The sequence below is a fragment of the Moschus berezovskii genome, chromosome 1, assembly GCF_049115385.1.
Source record: "Moschus berezovskii isolate FMDL1 chromosome 1, NW_MosBer_1.0, whole genome shotgun sequence".
NCBI lineage: Eukaryota > Metazoa > Chordata > Mammalia > Artiodactyla > Moschidae > Moschus > Moschus berezovskii.
In genome coordinates, this window is record NC_142460.1 from 4,593,552 (window position 1) to 4,611,374 (window position 17,823).

A 17,823-nucleotide genomic window follows, 5' to 3' on the forward strand; every position below is an offset into this window, starting at 1 on the left:
GCTGGGCGTCTCTGGGCACCTCAGGCTGAGGTGCTCCCTTCCAGCCCCATGTTGTTGGGGGCATTTTACACGAGAGGGTGTTGGGTTCTGTTGAGTTCCCTCTCTGCATCCACAGAGGTGGTCTTGTGTTAACTTGTTGGCTGAACCTGCCTTGCACTTGGTGGTTTTGGTTTGTTTCTCTGGATGGGACTGCTGAAGACACGCTGCGTAACTGGCATCTTTGAGTATCTGTCTCATCCACATTGTAGCATGGCGTAGGCTTTCACTCCCTGTGGGCTTGCCTGTCCTCCACATTCTGCTTCTGCATCCCCTGCTGATGTGGAGGTGCTCCCCTACTTTGAGCTGCTGTGAACATGCTATACACATCTCTTTGGAGATACACCCACAAGTGGAACTGCAGGACTGTGGTAAATACATGTTTAATATTTTGAAGAACCACCATACTATTTTCCATGGTGGGAATGTAAAATGGTGCTGCCTCCGATAGTGTGGAATAGTTCCATCTCTCGCCATCCTTGTCCTTGCCAACTCTTGTCAGGTTGTGGGGTTAAGTTTTGGGTTTGATAGTCATCATCCAAATGGGTGGGAGGTGGTATTTCATTGTGGCTTTGATTTGCATTTCTCTGTTGTGAAGTGATGTTGAGCATCTTTTCGTATGCCTGTTCAAGAACTTGCATGCCTTTTAATTGAGTTGTATGTGGTTTTGTTGTTGAATGTAGAAGGAACTACTACAGCTCTGGACACTTAAGCCCGTACCAGCTAGATGACTGGAAAATGTTCTGATTCCCTAGGTTGCCTTTTTCACTCTATTGATTGTGTCCTTTATGGCACAGACTCTTCACAATATGAAATGAAAGACATTTAGGTTAGAGTAGTGCTTTTTCTGAAAACTTAAGTGCATTCAACTGGCTGAACAGTCTGGCAGCTGGCCAACACCAACTGGACTGGGCTGGGACGGGATGGGACGTAACACAGTTACAAGCGATAAACACAGCTGTGGGGACGCACACTCACCACGAGGGCATCATGTGCAGGCCCCTCAGACACTCGTGGTGAAGCAGCAACTACAGGAAGTGGTGGTGTCTGTCTCTGGGGCATGGTGCCACAGAAGCCCCTCAGAGGGGTCCTTGCCTCACATCCACCACCAGAGCCACGCTTCTGCCAGACGGCAAGTGGCGGCCAGTCACTCAGCACCGTCTGCACCCACTGTGGGCTATTTTATCAGTGACAAAAATTTTAGCCAGTTCCTGTCTTAAAGCTTATTATAAATAGTGCCCTGCCTATCTTTTGTTCAGTCAAGAATCAATTAACCATACAATCTGGAAGGAACCTAAATGGCTAGAAGTAAACTGGGAGAGAGAAGAGAAGGCCCTTTGCCTACAAGAATCGGAAGTACCTGGTGAGGTGAGTGAGAACCCGAGGGTGGGGGTCTGAGGCTGCCACGGAGCCATAGGCCCCCAGTGGGCAGCGCAGAGCAGGACGTGGGGGAGGGCACAGGCCGCTAGACCGGCGAGGACAAGGCTGCCCGGGACACGCACCACTGGGAAGGGGGCTGGGGGGACGCGCGCTCATCACCCGGCTCGAGACAGCACCGCAGGTGCTAACCAGGTCCTAACGGGAGTCCGGGTTTCTCTCCAAGAGGCCCCTGTTTGGAAAGAAGAGATGAAACCTTAAAAGACGATTAAAGAACCTACTCAGGCTGGTGGCTGAAGGGGAGGCTTGCTTCAGACTCCCCCTCCTCAAGTGACTGGAAAAAAGCAGGGCCCAGGGCAGGCGGCTCAGACGTGGGGCTCTGCTGCTGCTAAGTCGCTTCAGTCATGTCTGACTCTGTGCGACCCCATAGCTAGCAGCGCTGATTACTCCGAACAGTGTCTGAAGGCCGTTCGTATGTAAAAGCTACATCCTGAGGTTGAAGTTGGTCATTTGTCCATGAATCTACACATTTCGTTGGCATCTTGAAAGACACTGAAAGTGTTGAGATGTCATCAGCTCTAAGTCGTCAGAAGCAGATGTCAATAACCATGCAAACTAACAGGATATAAACCATGTTTTTATTTTTAAAAAACTTCAGCATTATGGATGAATTCAACTTCCTTTAAAACCAATCATTTCCTGTTAATGACAAAACAACAGTCAAAAGAGCAGACACGTCATTCTTCAGAGAAGCTGTGCAGTTTACAGAATTGAAACAGACCCGCTCTCTCATCAGCCAGTGAATAAAATAAAGTCGCTTTGGTAAACTCCATCAAGAAAAAAATATCTTTCCCCCAAAGCACACCAATAAATATTTATATTAAAATCCAGTTATTTTAATCAGACACAACAGAAGAAGAATTCGTTTTTACATTAACGTTTGTAGATAAGAAAAGCATTATTCACGTGCATAATGCAACCCCCTCTGGCTTGCATTCGGTTGTGAGGAATGAGGGTCTGAGGGGCCCTTCTGCCAGCTGTGCGTCACGTGTGTCCCCAAGGGGATCGCAGGCACTTAGCATCACAGCACACCGGCACAGGCTCCCCGAGCTGGAGGCCGTCCCACCTGCCCCCCTACCCCGAGCGCTCTGCCTAGAACCTCAAACACACAAGTCCCTTCCCTGCACCTCATCACAGGATTAGCCCAAGATGAGCCCGAAGCTCCTGCTTCAGATAGCTCATCTCGGTCACAGCAAGTGTCTCTAGGGAGAAGGACTCCGGTCAATGAGCTGATCTGTTTACCTGAGGAAACACGGTTTTCAACTCCGCTATTAACCACTTCAAGGTTCTAACACAAACAGGATTTTACCACCACTCACATGTCCCCCTTTCAAGGCTCAGTGAAGTCAACTTATCTATTAGAAAGAGAAGGACATAGGTGATTTTGACAGACGCTACACAGATGACAGACACAGACGGTGAGGTGACACATGTAGATTGTGGCCAGACGGCTGGTAGATAGATGACAGAGTGTACACAGACTGATCGACCGAGAAATGGCAGGTGACAGGCAGGCACTCTGTCACCCCCTTCACCCCGTGGAGTCCACAGAAACACTAAATGGCACCCCTTGTGTGAAGTAGCACAGAATTGCTCACTGAATACCTTGAAGACTGTGGCTTTCACAAGAGAGGAATGCACAGTGTGACTGGAGGTTTTTCTTTTTAACCAAAAACCCCTCCACCTCTTCTGACCTCAGAGACACGTGGTCCTCCTGTGGGGTGGGTCTGTCTTGCTGAGGACGCACGTGCTGCGCACCTGACCTGGGGCCCACTCTGTCCAGGAGACAACAAGCAAGCTCGGAGACACAAGAGATGCTCAGTGATGCTCCTGAACCAGCACAACACACAGCTTCTCAGGCTCCCACAGTCTCGTCTGAAAAAACAAAACCCTGGGTGTTACAGAAAAGAGGCACTTTCAGCATTTTACCTACAATTTCAACTCTAACAAGCAAGTTAATATTTTCCAAACAAATTTAAGTGTCAAGTTATTAAAACTGATCCATGCTTTATAGCATAAGAGAACAAACTTTTAGAAGAAAAGAAACATCAGTATTTAAAAGTTCAGGAACCTCAAGATGGGAACACTGTCACCATCAAATATGCTCGTGGGAGGTGAAGCTGTGTTTGCAGACAGTGTATTTCTGGGGATCAGATACAGCCTTCACTTCTCCAGCATTTAATTTGCTTGCATATTTCACGGTTTAATACAAACGAAGAGCTAGCACAATGTGACGTGACCTTTGGAAGATTCACGTTACACCTGGATTGCACGTTTCTGGCAACAGAAAAGAAGTGTGTGGCCGCTACATTCTTGTGTCATAGAGTACAGGTATGTGCTACATGCAGAGACACGGATCAAGTCACAGAACACAGAACCGCAACTCAAGACACAGAAAGACAGTGTTGTGGCAAAAAGCAAATCCCCACTGTGGTGAACTTCCCATCTAAGGTCAGCAACACGCGGATGACAGGTGGACCCTGTGTGTGTCCACTGAGAAATCACAGGATGCCTGGAATTTCCTCACTTGGCATTTGAAGAGGAAAGCCAAATGAAATAGCAGAGAGCAGATCCTCTGTGATTTTCATCTGGGAAAGACCAAACAGGACACTATACTAATAAACACCACGACACCGCAGACTCTAGGAACGTGGAGGAGATGAGATACGAAGGTGCACGATCAGGCAGACTTGGTGTGAGGACACGTGGGGGCTGGGCGGTCACTCCAGCTCCTCCCAGTCGTCCGTCAGGTGGCCTCTGCTCTGACGGCGGATGCTGACCAGCTTCCCGGCCGACCTGAGGCTCCAGCGCGAGCTGCTCCCTGCACCAGCCAGGCTGGTGTACTTGGTAGAGCCCTTGGCGTCCTCCTGCCAGCCTGGCCGAGACACACGGTCACTCACAGGGCTGCCCGAGTCTGCTGCCACGTCTTCAAGGGCAAGTTTTGGAGGTTCCCAACCTTCTATCTCATCTGGTTTCTTTGACTGTATGTTCTGTTTCAAAACCAAATTGTCCCAAAATCCAGACTTCTTCTCTGTCTTCAACTCTTCTTTTAATCGTAAGTTAGTGCTATAGGAGACAAAAGAGTTAAGTGTTGGTGATCAGTCATCTTAGGATGTCAAGTTGTGTTTATTTTATAAATAAACTCAAACAGACACATATGTAAAACCTGAATATTAATATGGAAAATTCAGTCAGTACATGTGATTAATTTGTGAATGCCATATTTAAGGTACCACCACTTGGCAAAACTCAAGCAAAGTCAGCCTCAGAGGGAAGACAGAAAAGCAGACTGTCTCAAGGCACACAGAAGGCCGAGCTCGTCTCTGAAGATATGTGAGAAAAGAAGCCCCAGATCCCAGATTCAGAAACAGATATTATTCCATGTACCAAGTCAGTTTGCTATAGGCTTATTCAGCTGCAGCCTCAGATGTTCAGAGCACTGTGTGCCCTGAGGAAAACGCAGCCAACTGGAAGTGAGTCCCCACAAACGACACAGCGCCCTGGCCGCAGGTCCCCTGGCCTGGCTGCAGAGAGCATCCCCAGAACATAGGCCCAACCTTCTAAGTCCTGTTTAACTGGACTGAGGGGCAGAACACAGGCATAGGTTCAAGGCCCCCAGGAGACGCTGGCCTGTTGGCTGCCACCCAGACAGCCCAGAGGACTGACTTACACAGTCCTCAGAGAGAGGGTGGGGAGGTCACAGTCAGGGGTCAGAGGAGGGGAGGACTGGAGGCTCTGATGGTCCTGAGTGCTGCCGAGGTGCCCTGTCCATGGAGCAGCAGCCTCTCTATGGGTAGATTCCCCAGGATTCACCTGCTGTTGGTAACACCATTTATATTCTCAAATTTAAATTTATATTTTCCTCTTTAAGTACATTTTTTTGTTGGCCATGCCACATGGCTTGTGAGATGTTAGTTCACCCACCAGGGATCAAGCCCAGGCCCACAGCAGTGAAAGCACCAAGTTTTAACCATTGGATTACCAGGGAATTCCCTAAATATATATTTTTAAAATTCAAAATATTTAACTAGCAGTATTTTCAGCACATAAGTATAGTTTACAGGCAATCTTTGCATTTTTAACTGAGTTTTTCCTTGATTCTCTGGAACAGCTGCCACCTGCCCACCTTAAACATGTGGCTACCATCTGCTTTAAGGCTTGTAAGTTTAGTTTACGGCTGGAAGTTCAAGAGCTGGTCTGAGAAGCTTTTTTAAATTATTTTTTCCATTTTTCTACAGTCTTAGAACAACTCACTTCCATCTCCTCACAAGGGAGGAAGCCCCTCTTGTCCCCTCTCATGGCCCTGCCTCCGTCTCTGGAATGCCCGCTCCCCTGACAGCGGCTACTCACGCTCTGGACTTGGGGGATTTTCGTCCTTCCAGCAGCTGCTGCTCGTCATCCTTGTTAAACAGAGAAGTCACTTCTTTCCAGCCTCGGAAACTCGCTCCTGGAACCTAATGAAAGGTTAAGAGAAGATCAGACCTGATGCAGTAAGCACACAGGTCACAGCTGTGTCACCCAGGGGTCGTGAAACTGACGCTTCAGCAGAGAAGCTGGCCCACATCTCCCTATCTGTGTGTCTGCACAGCAAGTTCTCCCATCAGCTGCAGGTAGTCTCCATGTGGCTGAAGACAGTCACCCGCGTGTAGTAACTTCAGCTAAACAAGATCAGGTTGATGGGACTCCCAACCGAGGGCGGAGGGGTGCTGAAGGGTGGGGAGGCTGCACCACCACACATTTTGTAGATTCTTAGAAATGATTTTCTTTTTCCTTTCTGAAATCAGGATATAATTAATCCCTGGCACCTTAGAGTCAAAGAAATACAGTAATAAGAAGGGAGGGATGGAGAAAAGGAAGTGCATCTGCAGAGCTCTCCTGTCAAGTGCCTTTTCCTGGAGTCACTCTGATGGCTCTGGAGCCAGAAATCACAAACAGCAGGCAAATGTGACACCACCTAGTTCAGTTGCTCAGTTGTATCTGACTCTTTGAGACCCCATGGAATGCAGCATACCAGGCCTCCCTGTCCCTCACCAACTCCCGGAGTTTACTCAAACTCATGTCCATCGAGTCGGTGATGTCATCCAACCATCTCATCCTATGTTGTCCCCTTCTCCTCCTGCCCTCAATCTTTCCCAGCATCAGGGTCTTTTCAAATGAGTCAGCTCGTTGCATCAGGTGGTCAAAGTACCGGAGTTTCAGCTTCAACATCAGTCCTTCCAATGAATATTCAGGACTGATTTCCTTTAGGATGGACTGGTTGGATCTCCTTGCAGTCCAAGGGACTCTCAAGAGTCTTCTCCAACACCACAGTTCAAAAGCATCAATTCTTTGGCGCTCAGCTTTCTTTATAGTCCAACTCTCACATCCATACATGACCACTGGAAAAACCATAGCCTTGACTAGACGGACCTTTGTTGGCAAAGTAATGTCTCTGCTTTTTAATATGTTGTCTAGCTTGGTCATAACTTTACTTCCAAGGAATAAATGTCTTTTAATTTCATGGCACCTAAGGGAGCTAATAAAGCTTCAATAACTGACCCTAAAGAAATGTGGTACGTATGAACTATCAGGGAATTAAGAATAACCCTACTGAAGTTTAGTGAACCACAAATACACAAGATAGATAAATGAAATTAGGAAAACAACACATGGAACAAACAAATAGGAACCATAAAAAAAAATCTTAGAAGTGAAAAATATAATCACAAACCAAAAATTTTAATAGGGTCAAAAATATACTTGACAGTGCACAGAAACAAAGACATCTGAAATTACCCAGTAAGAGAAGAAAAAACAAAAAGAATGAGGAAGAATGAAGAAAGTCAAAGGGACTTGTGGAACGTGACTGGGAGAAACAGTACCTACACTCCTGGAATTACAGACAAAAGAGAAAGGACAGAGAGTATACTTAAAACAATAAAGGCTGAAAATATCTCAAACCTGGGGGGGAGAAATGGATATCCAGATCCATGAGACCAAATGGACCCCAGATAAGTGGAACCCAAGTTGATCAACACCGATACACATAATTGAATTGTTCAAAGACAAAGAATTTTGAAAGTAGTGAAAGAGACTAAATACATACAAAGGAACCCTTCATCCCAATATGGAGAGATTTCTCAAGAGAAACTTTTCAAGTTAGGAAAGGATGAGATGATATAGTCAAAAGATTTTTAAACTACTACCAAGGGAACATTTCATGCAAAGATGGGCTTGATAAAGGACAGAAATGGTATGGACCTAACAGAAGGAGAAGATATTAAGAAGAGGTGGCAAGAATACACAGAAGAACTGTACAAAAAAGATCTTCACGACCAAGATAATCATGATGGTGTGATCACTGACCTAGAGCCAGACATCTTGGAATGTGAAGTCAAGTGGGCCTTAGCATCACTACGAACAAAGCTAGTGGAGGTGATGGAATTCCAATTGAGCTATTTCAAATCCTGAAAGATGATGCTGTGAAAGTGCTGCACTCAATATGCCACCAAATTTGGAAAACTCAGCAGTGGCCACAGGACTGGAAAAGGTCAGTCTTCACTCCAGTCCCAAAGAAAAACAATGCCAAAGAATGCTCAAACTACCGCACAATTGCACTCATCTCACACGCTAGTAAAGTCATGCTCAAAATTCTCCAAGCCAGGCTTCATCAATACGTGAACCGTGAACTTGCAGATGTTCAAGCTGGTTTTAGAAAAGGCAGAGGCACCAGAGATCAAATTGCCAACATCCGCTGGATCATGGAAAAAGCAAGAGAGTTCCAGAAAAAACATCTATTTCTGCTTTATTGACTATGCCAAAGCCTTTGACTGTGTGGATCACAACAAACTGTGGAAAATTCTGAAAGAGATGCGAATATCAGACCACCTGACCTACCTCTTGGGAAACCTGTAATGCAGGTCTGGAAGAAACAGAACTGGACATGGAACAACGGACTGGTTTCAAATAGGAAAAGGAGTACGTCAAGGTTGCATATTGTCACCCTGCTTATTTAACTTATATGTATAGTACATCATGAGGAATGCTGGGCTGGAAGAAGCACAAGCTGGAATCAAGATTGCCTGGAGAAATATCAATAACCTCAGATATGCAGATGACACTACCCTTATGGCAGAAAGTGAAGAGGAACTAAAAGCCTCTTGATGAAAGTGAAAGAGGAGAGTGAAAAAGTTGGCTTGAAGATCACATTCAGAAAACTAAGATCATGGCATCTGGTCCCATCACTTCATGGGAAATAGATGGGGAAACAGTGGAAACAGTGTCAGATTTTATTTTTTGGGGCTCCAAAATCACTGCGGATGCTGATTGCAGCCATGAAATTAAAAGACGCTTACTCCTTGGAAGGAAAGTTATGACCAACCTAGATAGCATATTAAAAGCAGAGACATTACTTTGCCAATCAAGGTCCGTCTAGTCAAGGCAGTGATTTTGGAGCCCAAAATAAAGTCTGACACTGTTTCCTCTGTTTCCCCATCTATTTCCCATGAAGTGATGGGACCAGATGCCATGATCTTCGTTTTCTGAATGTTGAGCTTCAAGCCAGCTTTTCACTCTCCTCTTTCACTTTCATCAAGAGGCTTTTGAGTTCCTCTTCACTTTCTGCCATAAGGGTGGTGTCATCTGCATATCTGAGGTTTTGATGTTTCTCCGGGCAATCTTGATTCCAGCTTGTGCTTCTTCCAGCCCAGCATTCCTCATGATGTACTCTGCATATAAGTTAAATAAGCAGGCTGACAATATACAGCCTTGACGTACTCCTTTTCTTATTTGGAACCAGTCTGTTGTTCCATGTCCAGTTCTAACTGTTTCTTCCTGACCTGCATACAGGTTTCTCAAGAGACAGGTCAAGATGGTCTGGTATTCCCATCTCTTTCAGAATTTTCCACAGTTTCTTGTGATCCACATAGTCAAAGGCTTTGGCATAGTCAAGAAGCAGAAATAGATGTTTTTCTGGAACTCTCTTGCTTTCTCCATGATCCAGTGGATGACCAACCTAGATAGCATATTAAAACGCAGAGACATTACTTTGCCAACCAAGGTCCATATATCAAGGCTATGGTTTTTCCAGTGGTAATGTATGGATGTGAGAGTTGGACTGTGAAGAAAGCTGATCACCGATATATTGATGCTTTTGAACTGTGGTGTTGGAGAAGACTCTTGAGAGTCCTTGGACTGCAAGGAGATCCAACCAGTCCATTCTAAAGGAGATCAGTTCTGGGTGTTCATTGGAAGGACTGAGGCTGAAGCTGAAACTCCAATTCTTTGGCCACCGCATGCGGACAGTTGAGTCACTGGAAAAGAGTCTGATGCTGGGAGGGATTGGGGGCAGTAGGAGAAAGGGACGACGGAGAATGAAAGGCTGGATGGCATCAGCGACTTGATGGACATATGTTTGAGTGAACTCCGGGGGCTGGTGATGGACAGGGAGGCCTGGTGTGGTGTGATTCATGGAGTCACAAAGAGTTGGACACGACTGAGCTACTGAACTGAACCTTTTTCTTAATTTACTTAATGAATTGTTGTTACCATAGGATATTATAACAAAAGAAAAAAACCTATCAATCAAGATTTCTATATCAGCAAAACCGTTCTTCAGAAAAGAGGGGAGATAAAGACTCTCCCAAACAAACAAAAGTGGAGGGAGTTTGTCACCACTAGACCTGCCTAACAGAAACTGCTTAAAGGAGTTCCATGAGTGAAAATAAACACGAAGGTTGAGTAAAACTCTCTAGTACAGGTAAATTTATACTCAAGAGTGTAATACAGTAATGGTGGTGCATAAATCACTTATAACTCTAAGTTAAAATTAGAAAAAAAGCACTAAAAATAATTCCAACTACAGTCATCTGTCCTTGGATACACAAAAATATGTGTAAACTGTAATGGGTTAACAAGACCCAACTATAAGCTTCCTACAAAGAGACTCCCTTTAGCTTTAAAGACAGACATAGCCTCAGTGAACTGATGTAAAACTAACTTCAAGCAAATGGTGATCCAAAAACAGGAGGGATAGCTATACTTACGTAACAGAAAACAGACTTTACAAATGATGAAGAGGGAGAAAGGAGGTCAGTATATAATGATAAAGGGGTCAATTCTATCACAAAGATCCATTTATTAAATATTTATGCACCCAACACTGGAACACATAAATGTATAAAGCAGAAATTAACAGAATTCCCTGGTCGTCCAGTGGTTAGGGCTTAGCCTTTTCACTGCTGAGGGCCTGGGTTTGATCCCTCGTTGGGGAACTAAGATCCCACAAACTGCATGCTGCAGCCAAAACAACTACTGCTAACAGCTAAAAAGAGAAACTGCAGTACAATAGCAGCTAGGGAATTTAATATCACACTCTCAACAATGGATACAGATCATCCAGACAGAGAATCAATATGGAAACCGTCTGGACAACCTTACAGATGAAATGAACCTCACAAACACATACAGAATATTGTATAACGTGACTGCAAAATACACATTCTTTTAAGCACACATGGAACCTTTTCTATGACAGACCATATATTAGGCCACAAAACAAGTCTGAGCAAATTTAGGAGACTGTAAGCATAGTATCTTTTTTGACTGCAACATATACCATCAGAGGAGGAAAAGTGGAAACTGCATGAATACATGCAAACTAAACAATACTCTCCTGAACAATGTCAAAGAGGAAATAAAACTATTTATTTGAGACAGACAAACACAACATACTAAAACTTACAGGATGCAACAAAAGCAGTTCTAAGAAGTTCACAAGTCAAAATAATGATCCCGAATAACATAACTCTATGCCTTAAGGGATGAGAAAAAGAAGAACAAACTGAGCGCAAAGTTAGTAAAATAGAGTGATAAAGAGGAGAAAAAGAGAACAAGGAAATGACAGAAAAGATTTATAAAACTAACAGTTGGTTCTTTGAAAACATAAACAAAATTCACAAACCTTTAGCTAGACTCACCAAGGAAAACAAAGAACCAACTCAACAAAATTCCAAATGAAAGAAACATTACAGTTGATACCATGTAAATACAAGGATCATTAGAAGTTACTGTGAGATTACAATTATCACTCTGCTCCCCAGATGGGGGCTCTGCATTCATCCAGCTGACCCTTTTAATCTGTTAGGATGACACTCAGCAGTAAACTCTACAGAAATTCCTTAGACTAAGTAGAGAAACAGCTAAGGCTTCACGTGGCTCGCTCTGAAAACTACGTACTGTACAATGGTCTGCTGTGGACCTGCTCGTCAGTGGGAATGCACAGATCACAGTGGCTCACCAGCAGAGCACAAGGAGACCCGCACTTGTTGTAGAGTGTGTGTTTGCTAATAGTAACAAACACACGTAGTAGTCCTAAAATGTGAAAATTGTTCCCGATCAACCGCCAATTAAACTCTGAGTTCTTGGTTTGTTTGGTCACTTGTGCAACAATGTTTGTATCTTGTCAAAACCCAAATCAGTTGTCAGTCAATTCAATTATTCATGCTAATAGAAGAGAAAAGAGAGGTTCCTGACTCAAAGCCAAGTGCATCTTTGTGCCAAAAGCATGAGCAGGAAAATGCACTGTGGAATCCTGAGGGGGTGATCTGAATGTCTGTCAGCTGAGGCCTCTTTAGGCAGCCAGAAGGGGCTGTGGGGACTAACCCAAGCCCACCAGCTAGACACCAATGTACTACCAGCTATCCATGCAAATCTAGGAACTCACACGCTCCCTTTTTGTACATGTGACATCTGTGTGCATATTAACACGTCCTGTGCTTATACATTATATGCAGATAGGACCTCTAGAGGAAAGAGCCAGAGCTGTGAACTGGAGAACTGGGTGGCAGGCAGAGATGAGACTCACCACATCCCCTTCAGTCCATTTTCAGTCTTAGATCATGTGTCCCTGCTGGAAGGAGCAGGAAACAGGGCATCCTGGAGTGGTGGACTGGCCATGGGAGGAGGCGGCCCCAAGAAACTAAACGACAGATGGTGGGCAGAAAGAGCATGAGGTGTTGCCAAGCAGGTACTGAGTTTTCTGGGAGGAGGAGAACAGGGAAAGTCACCAGATAGAAACTGGTGCAGGGCAGAGCTCAGACACTCAAGATATAAATGCAGTTAAGAGGAGTTTTGTAAGGAAAATCAATAAAAGGCAGATGCGCAGTGGCCACGAGAAGCAGCCTCCGGTTCAGAACAAAGCTCCCCACTGTGGGGACCACTCAGCCACTGGAGGACAGTGCCCACCTGGACACTGCAGAGAGGGACATGTCCAGCAATGCAGACTCAGGTGTCAGCAGACATCTGACCTGCAACAGAGGCCGTGACGAGTGGTGTCTTCCAGGGGCTGAGGGCAGGCACGTGCCTACCCAGAAATCTAGCAAGTCCAATCAAACACACCTCACCCTGCCCCCGGGGAAACATCTCTCTGATGCAATGGAAAAGACTGCTCTGAATAGCGCCCTCCTCTGAAACACAGTAGCAAACAGTTCACATGCACAGGGGTCGGTCTCTAGGGAGACTGCTTTCCACAGGGTCCCACTGCAATGTGAGACAAGCACTGAGCTTGCAAACCGGCTCGCAAGTATCTTGAGAAAGAGCTTCAGCATTAACAGTGGTAACTTCTGAGAGCAGAATTCATGGTGGGGAGGGGAGAAATGGGTACTCTTCTTTTAATTATAAACTTCACAGTTCTTTCCGAATTTGAAAAACAAAAAGACAAGCTACTTTGCTAGGAAAGATAGTAATGTATAATGATAAAAATCTAATGTCTTTAATATAAAGAGTTTTATAGAACAATTAAAAAAAAAAATCAAATGACCTAGTAGGAAAATGGGCAAAACAAAACAGAATCTTTTGACTTGGGAAGGCTGAGTATTTGGGAGAAGCCAGTCATGTGACTACGTCTTCAGGCCGGGTGCCTCAGGAGGTGACCCTGTCAGGCAAGCCTTCTGGTTCTGGACCAGAGGGAAGGGTGGGCTCTGGGCCTGAAAGGACCTGGATTTTCTGTCACAGACAGCACCTAGCAGCTCTGCACCCCCTGCTGCCCAGGACACTGTCTGCTCGGTAACATGCCCTTTTTTCCTTTGGTTTTCTTTCTCTTGTTTAGCTTTGGGGTGCAGTCAGGAAGTGTTATTAAGAGTCCTGAAGCTGGTAAAAAGTCCCCAGCAAATCTACTTACCACATGAGGTGTGAACTGAGATCTCCAGGAGGCACAGGGTGGTGGACACTGTCCCCAGAGAGGTGGGTGGGTCTCTGCACCTGCTTGGGCACCACCTTGTCAGCACCCAGCACCTCTGGAGGGGGAAGGCCAGTGCTTGGCTGCCCCATGAGCACTCGGCCGCCTGCAGGCCCGGTTCCCCGTGAGCACTCGCCGTCTACACGCCCGGTTCCCCGGGAACACTCGGCCGTCTACACTTCCGGTTCCCCGGGAACACTGGGCCCTCTACACGCCCGGTTCCCCGGGAACACTCGGCCGTCTACACGCCCGGTTCCCCGGGAACACTGGGCCCTCTACACGCCCGGTTCCCCGGGAACACTGGGCCCTCTACACGCCCGGTTCCCCGTGAACACTGGGCCCTCTACACGCCCGGTTCCCCGGGAACACTCGGCCGTCTACACTTCCGGTTCCCCGGGAACACTCGGCCGTCTACACGCCCGGTTCCCCGGGAACACTGGGCCCTCTACACGCCCGGTTCCCCGGGAGCACTCGGCCGTCTACACGCCCGGTTCCCCGGGAGCACTCGGCCGTCTACACGCCCGGTTCCTCGGGAACACTCGGCCCTCTACACGCCCGGTTCCCTGTGAGTACTCGGCCCTTTACACTCCCAGTTCCTCGGGGGCACTCAGCCGTCTAGGCTTCCAGTCTCCCACAAGCACTCTATATTCCCGGTTCTCTGCAAGCACTGCCCACCTACACTCCAGGTCCCCGATTTCTTTGTGCTTCACTGTCTCAGGAAGCGAACACAGAGATCTCAGTGTGTTTAGATTGTAACATACCAGAAGCTATTCAGAGACAGTGATGAGATGTAAAACAAAACAACTTGTCCTCTGCGTTTGCACATTTGGGAACCAAATATAATACATTCATTCAGAGTTTTTAAACTGCATTTTCAATCATTTCATTACTAAAAACTTCCACTTTATGTCCTTTTAAGAGCTATTTGAAAACTAAGTGGCTAACAGTAGTGGTAATTAATTGTGGCAATTACTTTTTCAGAGTAGGATTACAGTGGGGAAAAGCAAATTTTTCCTTTCCACACCAAATTTTTTAACAAACTGTTTAGCTGAAATAAAAATTAACCTTAAATGATGACTTAATTTATGTAACTAGTATAAATTACAACCTTCACATAATTTTGTAGGCCTGATGAAAACAACCATCATTTATACATGTGGTGTACTCATGGAACTGAAAATCAGAACCTCTGCACATGCCCGCTACAACCTTCCTCGATCTAAACTGTGCAGCAGGTCTGCAAGTGCTGGAAAGGACCCACCCAGCAGGAGCGTTAACTGCCCATGTGAATGCACACTGGCCATGGAGTGCTTGACGGCTTTAATGACAGGTACACTCTGGGGCCAGAGGGCCTGCCAAAGGGAGAAACGTTGGTCTTCGGCTCATCGAAGGCAATGGTCTAAATGGATGTCTCGCCCCATAATTCCCCTGCTGGAATCCTAAACTGGGACGTGATGGTATGTGGGGGTGAGGGGTTGATCAGGCCATGCAGGTAGAGCTCCGTGATGGGATGGGACGCAGCCCAGCAGGAAGTGTCCTGCTGGTCTCACCAGGGACCTTTGAATCCCAGTCCCTGGTATTATGTTACAGCAGCCTGATCCCATGAACACAAAGGTGCCACAGAGAAACTGGAAAAAGCAATCCCGATGAAGAAACACAGGTCTTCACTTTGCCAACCAAAATCCAAAATATGTGGGGTTTTTTGCTAGAAATATTTTAGACAGATGAACTTAACCTGTTGAAAGAAGCCAAAGGAAAATTCCATCTGCTCCCCCCACTTCCTGCAGCCTCTGAATACCCTGAATACAGCAATGGGAATAAAAAGCTGACAAAACCCAACATTATCAGATAACCAATACATCAACGAGGCTTAGGTAGAGCAAAAGCAAAAACAGCTCTTCTCAGAGCCCAGACTTCATGAGGCACGGTGTGTATGCCCTCTGGGGGGGGGGGAGCCCTGGAAGGAGGGGGCTGCCAGGGAGTAGCACAGCCAGGTGGGTCCTGGGCCCAAGGGCACTTGGGGCACTGGCTCCTGCTGTCTTCCGGCTGGCCTTCCTGCTTCCTGTGAGCAATCCGCCCTTTGCTCTGGCCCACCTGGGAGGGGGCGGCTCTGGTGCCCTGCCAAAGTGGGAGGGGGAGTCCCGCCTTTGCACTGGGTCCTGGGCTGTTTCCACCTCCCTTTTGAGCCAACGGCACCACCACCCCCACCACTGTCCTGGCCCGTCCTGCCCAGCCACCATGGGCCTCGGTCCCAAGAGAAGGCCAGCTCAGCCATGGCCTCGAAGGCAAGCCGCTGAGCTCTCACAGTCAGAAGGGGTGCCAGTGAGCTGGCGGCAGTGGGTGGAGCAGGAAGCAGGAAGGGAAGCTGGTGGAACACCCACCAGGTGCCCCTCAGAACTGTCCACAATCCTATCAGAAATTTAGGTTCCATGCTCCACTCCAACAGTGAGATGACAAGCTAATCGTTAACTGTATATAACAACCATATAATCATGAGCAATACTAGAATTTTAAGTATCTGCAATGATACAACTAAAAATAGTAGTAAGAACCTAACCCAATTTGTTAGGTTAACCTAACCTAATTTGACACCTAAGTGTCAAAACAGAGGAATTCCAAATTGCATAAATAAACATATAAAACAAACAAAACAAACATATAAAACTCAAACCAAAGGAAGCCAGTGATTACAGGTCATGGCAGTATTCTAAGTTACTACTGTAAAAATAAACTTAAAAAGATGGATGGGTATATGTAAGAGCTGGAAATAACAATAAAGAAAATAAATCACATCTTAATCCCTTGTTCCCTTTGAAAGTTATTGGAGACAGAAAAATACACTCAATAGCACTGATTCTAAATGCTGATTTGAAACAATTGATTCCAGCAGCAATGATAAACGAGAGTCCGACCTCAGAGCAGAGCTGTGCCGGCAATCATAGTGTGGCAGAGGGGCATCCTCTCTCCACACAGCCAGATGAATGCCAGGAACAGCGGAATTAACACAAGACTTCTACCTCACACACTCCCACCCCTCCATCATCATTTTGACAAATGAAATTCATTAACTCAAAATTAAGAAAATGTACAGAAGGCATGAGAAACGCTGGGCTTGAGGAAGCACAAGCTGGAATCAAGATTGCTGGGAGAAATATCAATAACCTCAGATATGCATATGACACCACCCTTATGGCAGAAAGTGAAGAGGAACTAAAGAGTCTCTTGATGAAAGTGAAAGAGGAGAGTGAAAACGTTGGTTTAAAGCTCAGAAAACTAAGATTCAGAAAACTAAGGTCATGGAATCCGGTCCCATCATTTCATGGCAAATAGATGGGGAAACAGTGGCTGACTTTATTTTTCTGGGCTCCAAAATCACTGCAGATGGTGATTGCAGCCATGAAATTAAAAGACGCTTGATAACTGGAAGGAAAGTTATGACCAAGCTAGACAACATATTAAAAAGCAGAGACATTACTTTGCCAACAAAGGTTCGTCTAGTCAATGCTATGGTTTTTCCAGTGGTCATGTATGGATGTGAGAGTTGGACTATAAAGAAAGCTGAGCGCAGAAGAATTGATGCTTTTGAACTGTGGTGTTGCAGAAGACTCTTGAGTGTCCCTTGGACTGCAAGGAGATCCAACCAGTCTATATCCTAAAGGATATCAGTCCTGAATATTCATTGGAAGGATTGATGTTAAAGCTGAAACTCCAGTACTCTGGCCACCTGATGCGAAGAGCTGACTCATTTGAAAAGACCCTGATGCTGGGAAAGATTGAGGGCTGGAGGAGAAGGGGAGGACAGAGGATAAGATGGTTGGATGGCATCACCGACTCAATGATGGGTTTGGGTGGATTCTGGGAGTTGGTGATGGACAGGGAGGCCTGGCATGCTGCAGTTCATGGGGTCGCAAAGAATCGGACACGACTGAGCAACTGAACTGAACTGAACTAAACAAAAGGCAAGCAAGCCCTGGTTGCACCTGAGCCCAACCACAGCCCCCAGACCCCTGGCTGGCTGTAGCACAGAGTCCAGTCTCCCCCAGCCCCCTGGTGAGGGGCTGGGCTTCTGCACTTCTCATCCTGAGGCTCCCCAGGAGTGGGCCCTAGAGGGGCTCCTTCCGTCCATCCAGCCCCCC

At 46.2% G+C, this 17,823-nt stretch overlaps 1 protein-coding gene across 1 annotated transcript in view; it reads right to left on the reverse strand.

Moving 5' to 3' along the window:
• Positions 1-1,354: 1,354 nt before the first annotated feature.
• The window catches only part of TDRP (testis development related protein), a 52,302-nt gene continuing 35,833 nt past the window's right edge, over positions 1,355-17,823 (reverse strand). The window contains exons 2-3 of the mRNA XM_055415976.2: positions 5,824-5,927; positions 1,355-4,539 (exon numbers count right to left, since the gene is read on the reverse strand). Of these exons, the coding sequence (XP_055271951.1) occupies positions 4,194-4,539; positions 5,824-5,927 (450 nt within the window). The 3' untranslated portion in view covers positions 1,355-4,193. The remainder of the gene's footprint in view (positions 4,540-5,823; positions 5,928-17,823) is intronic.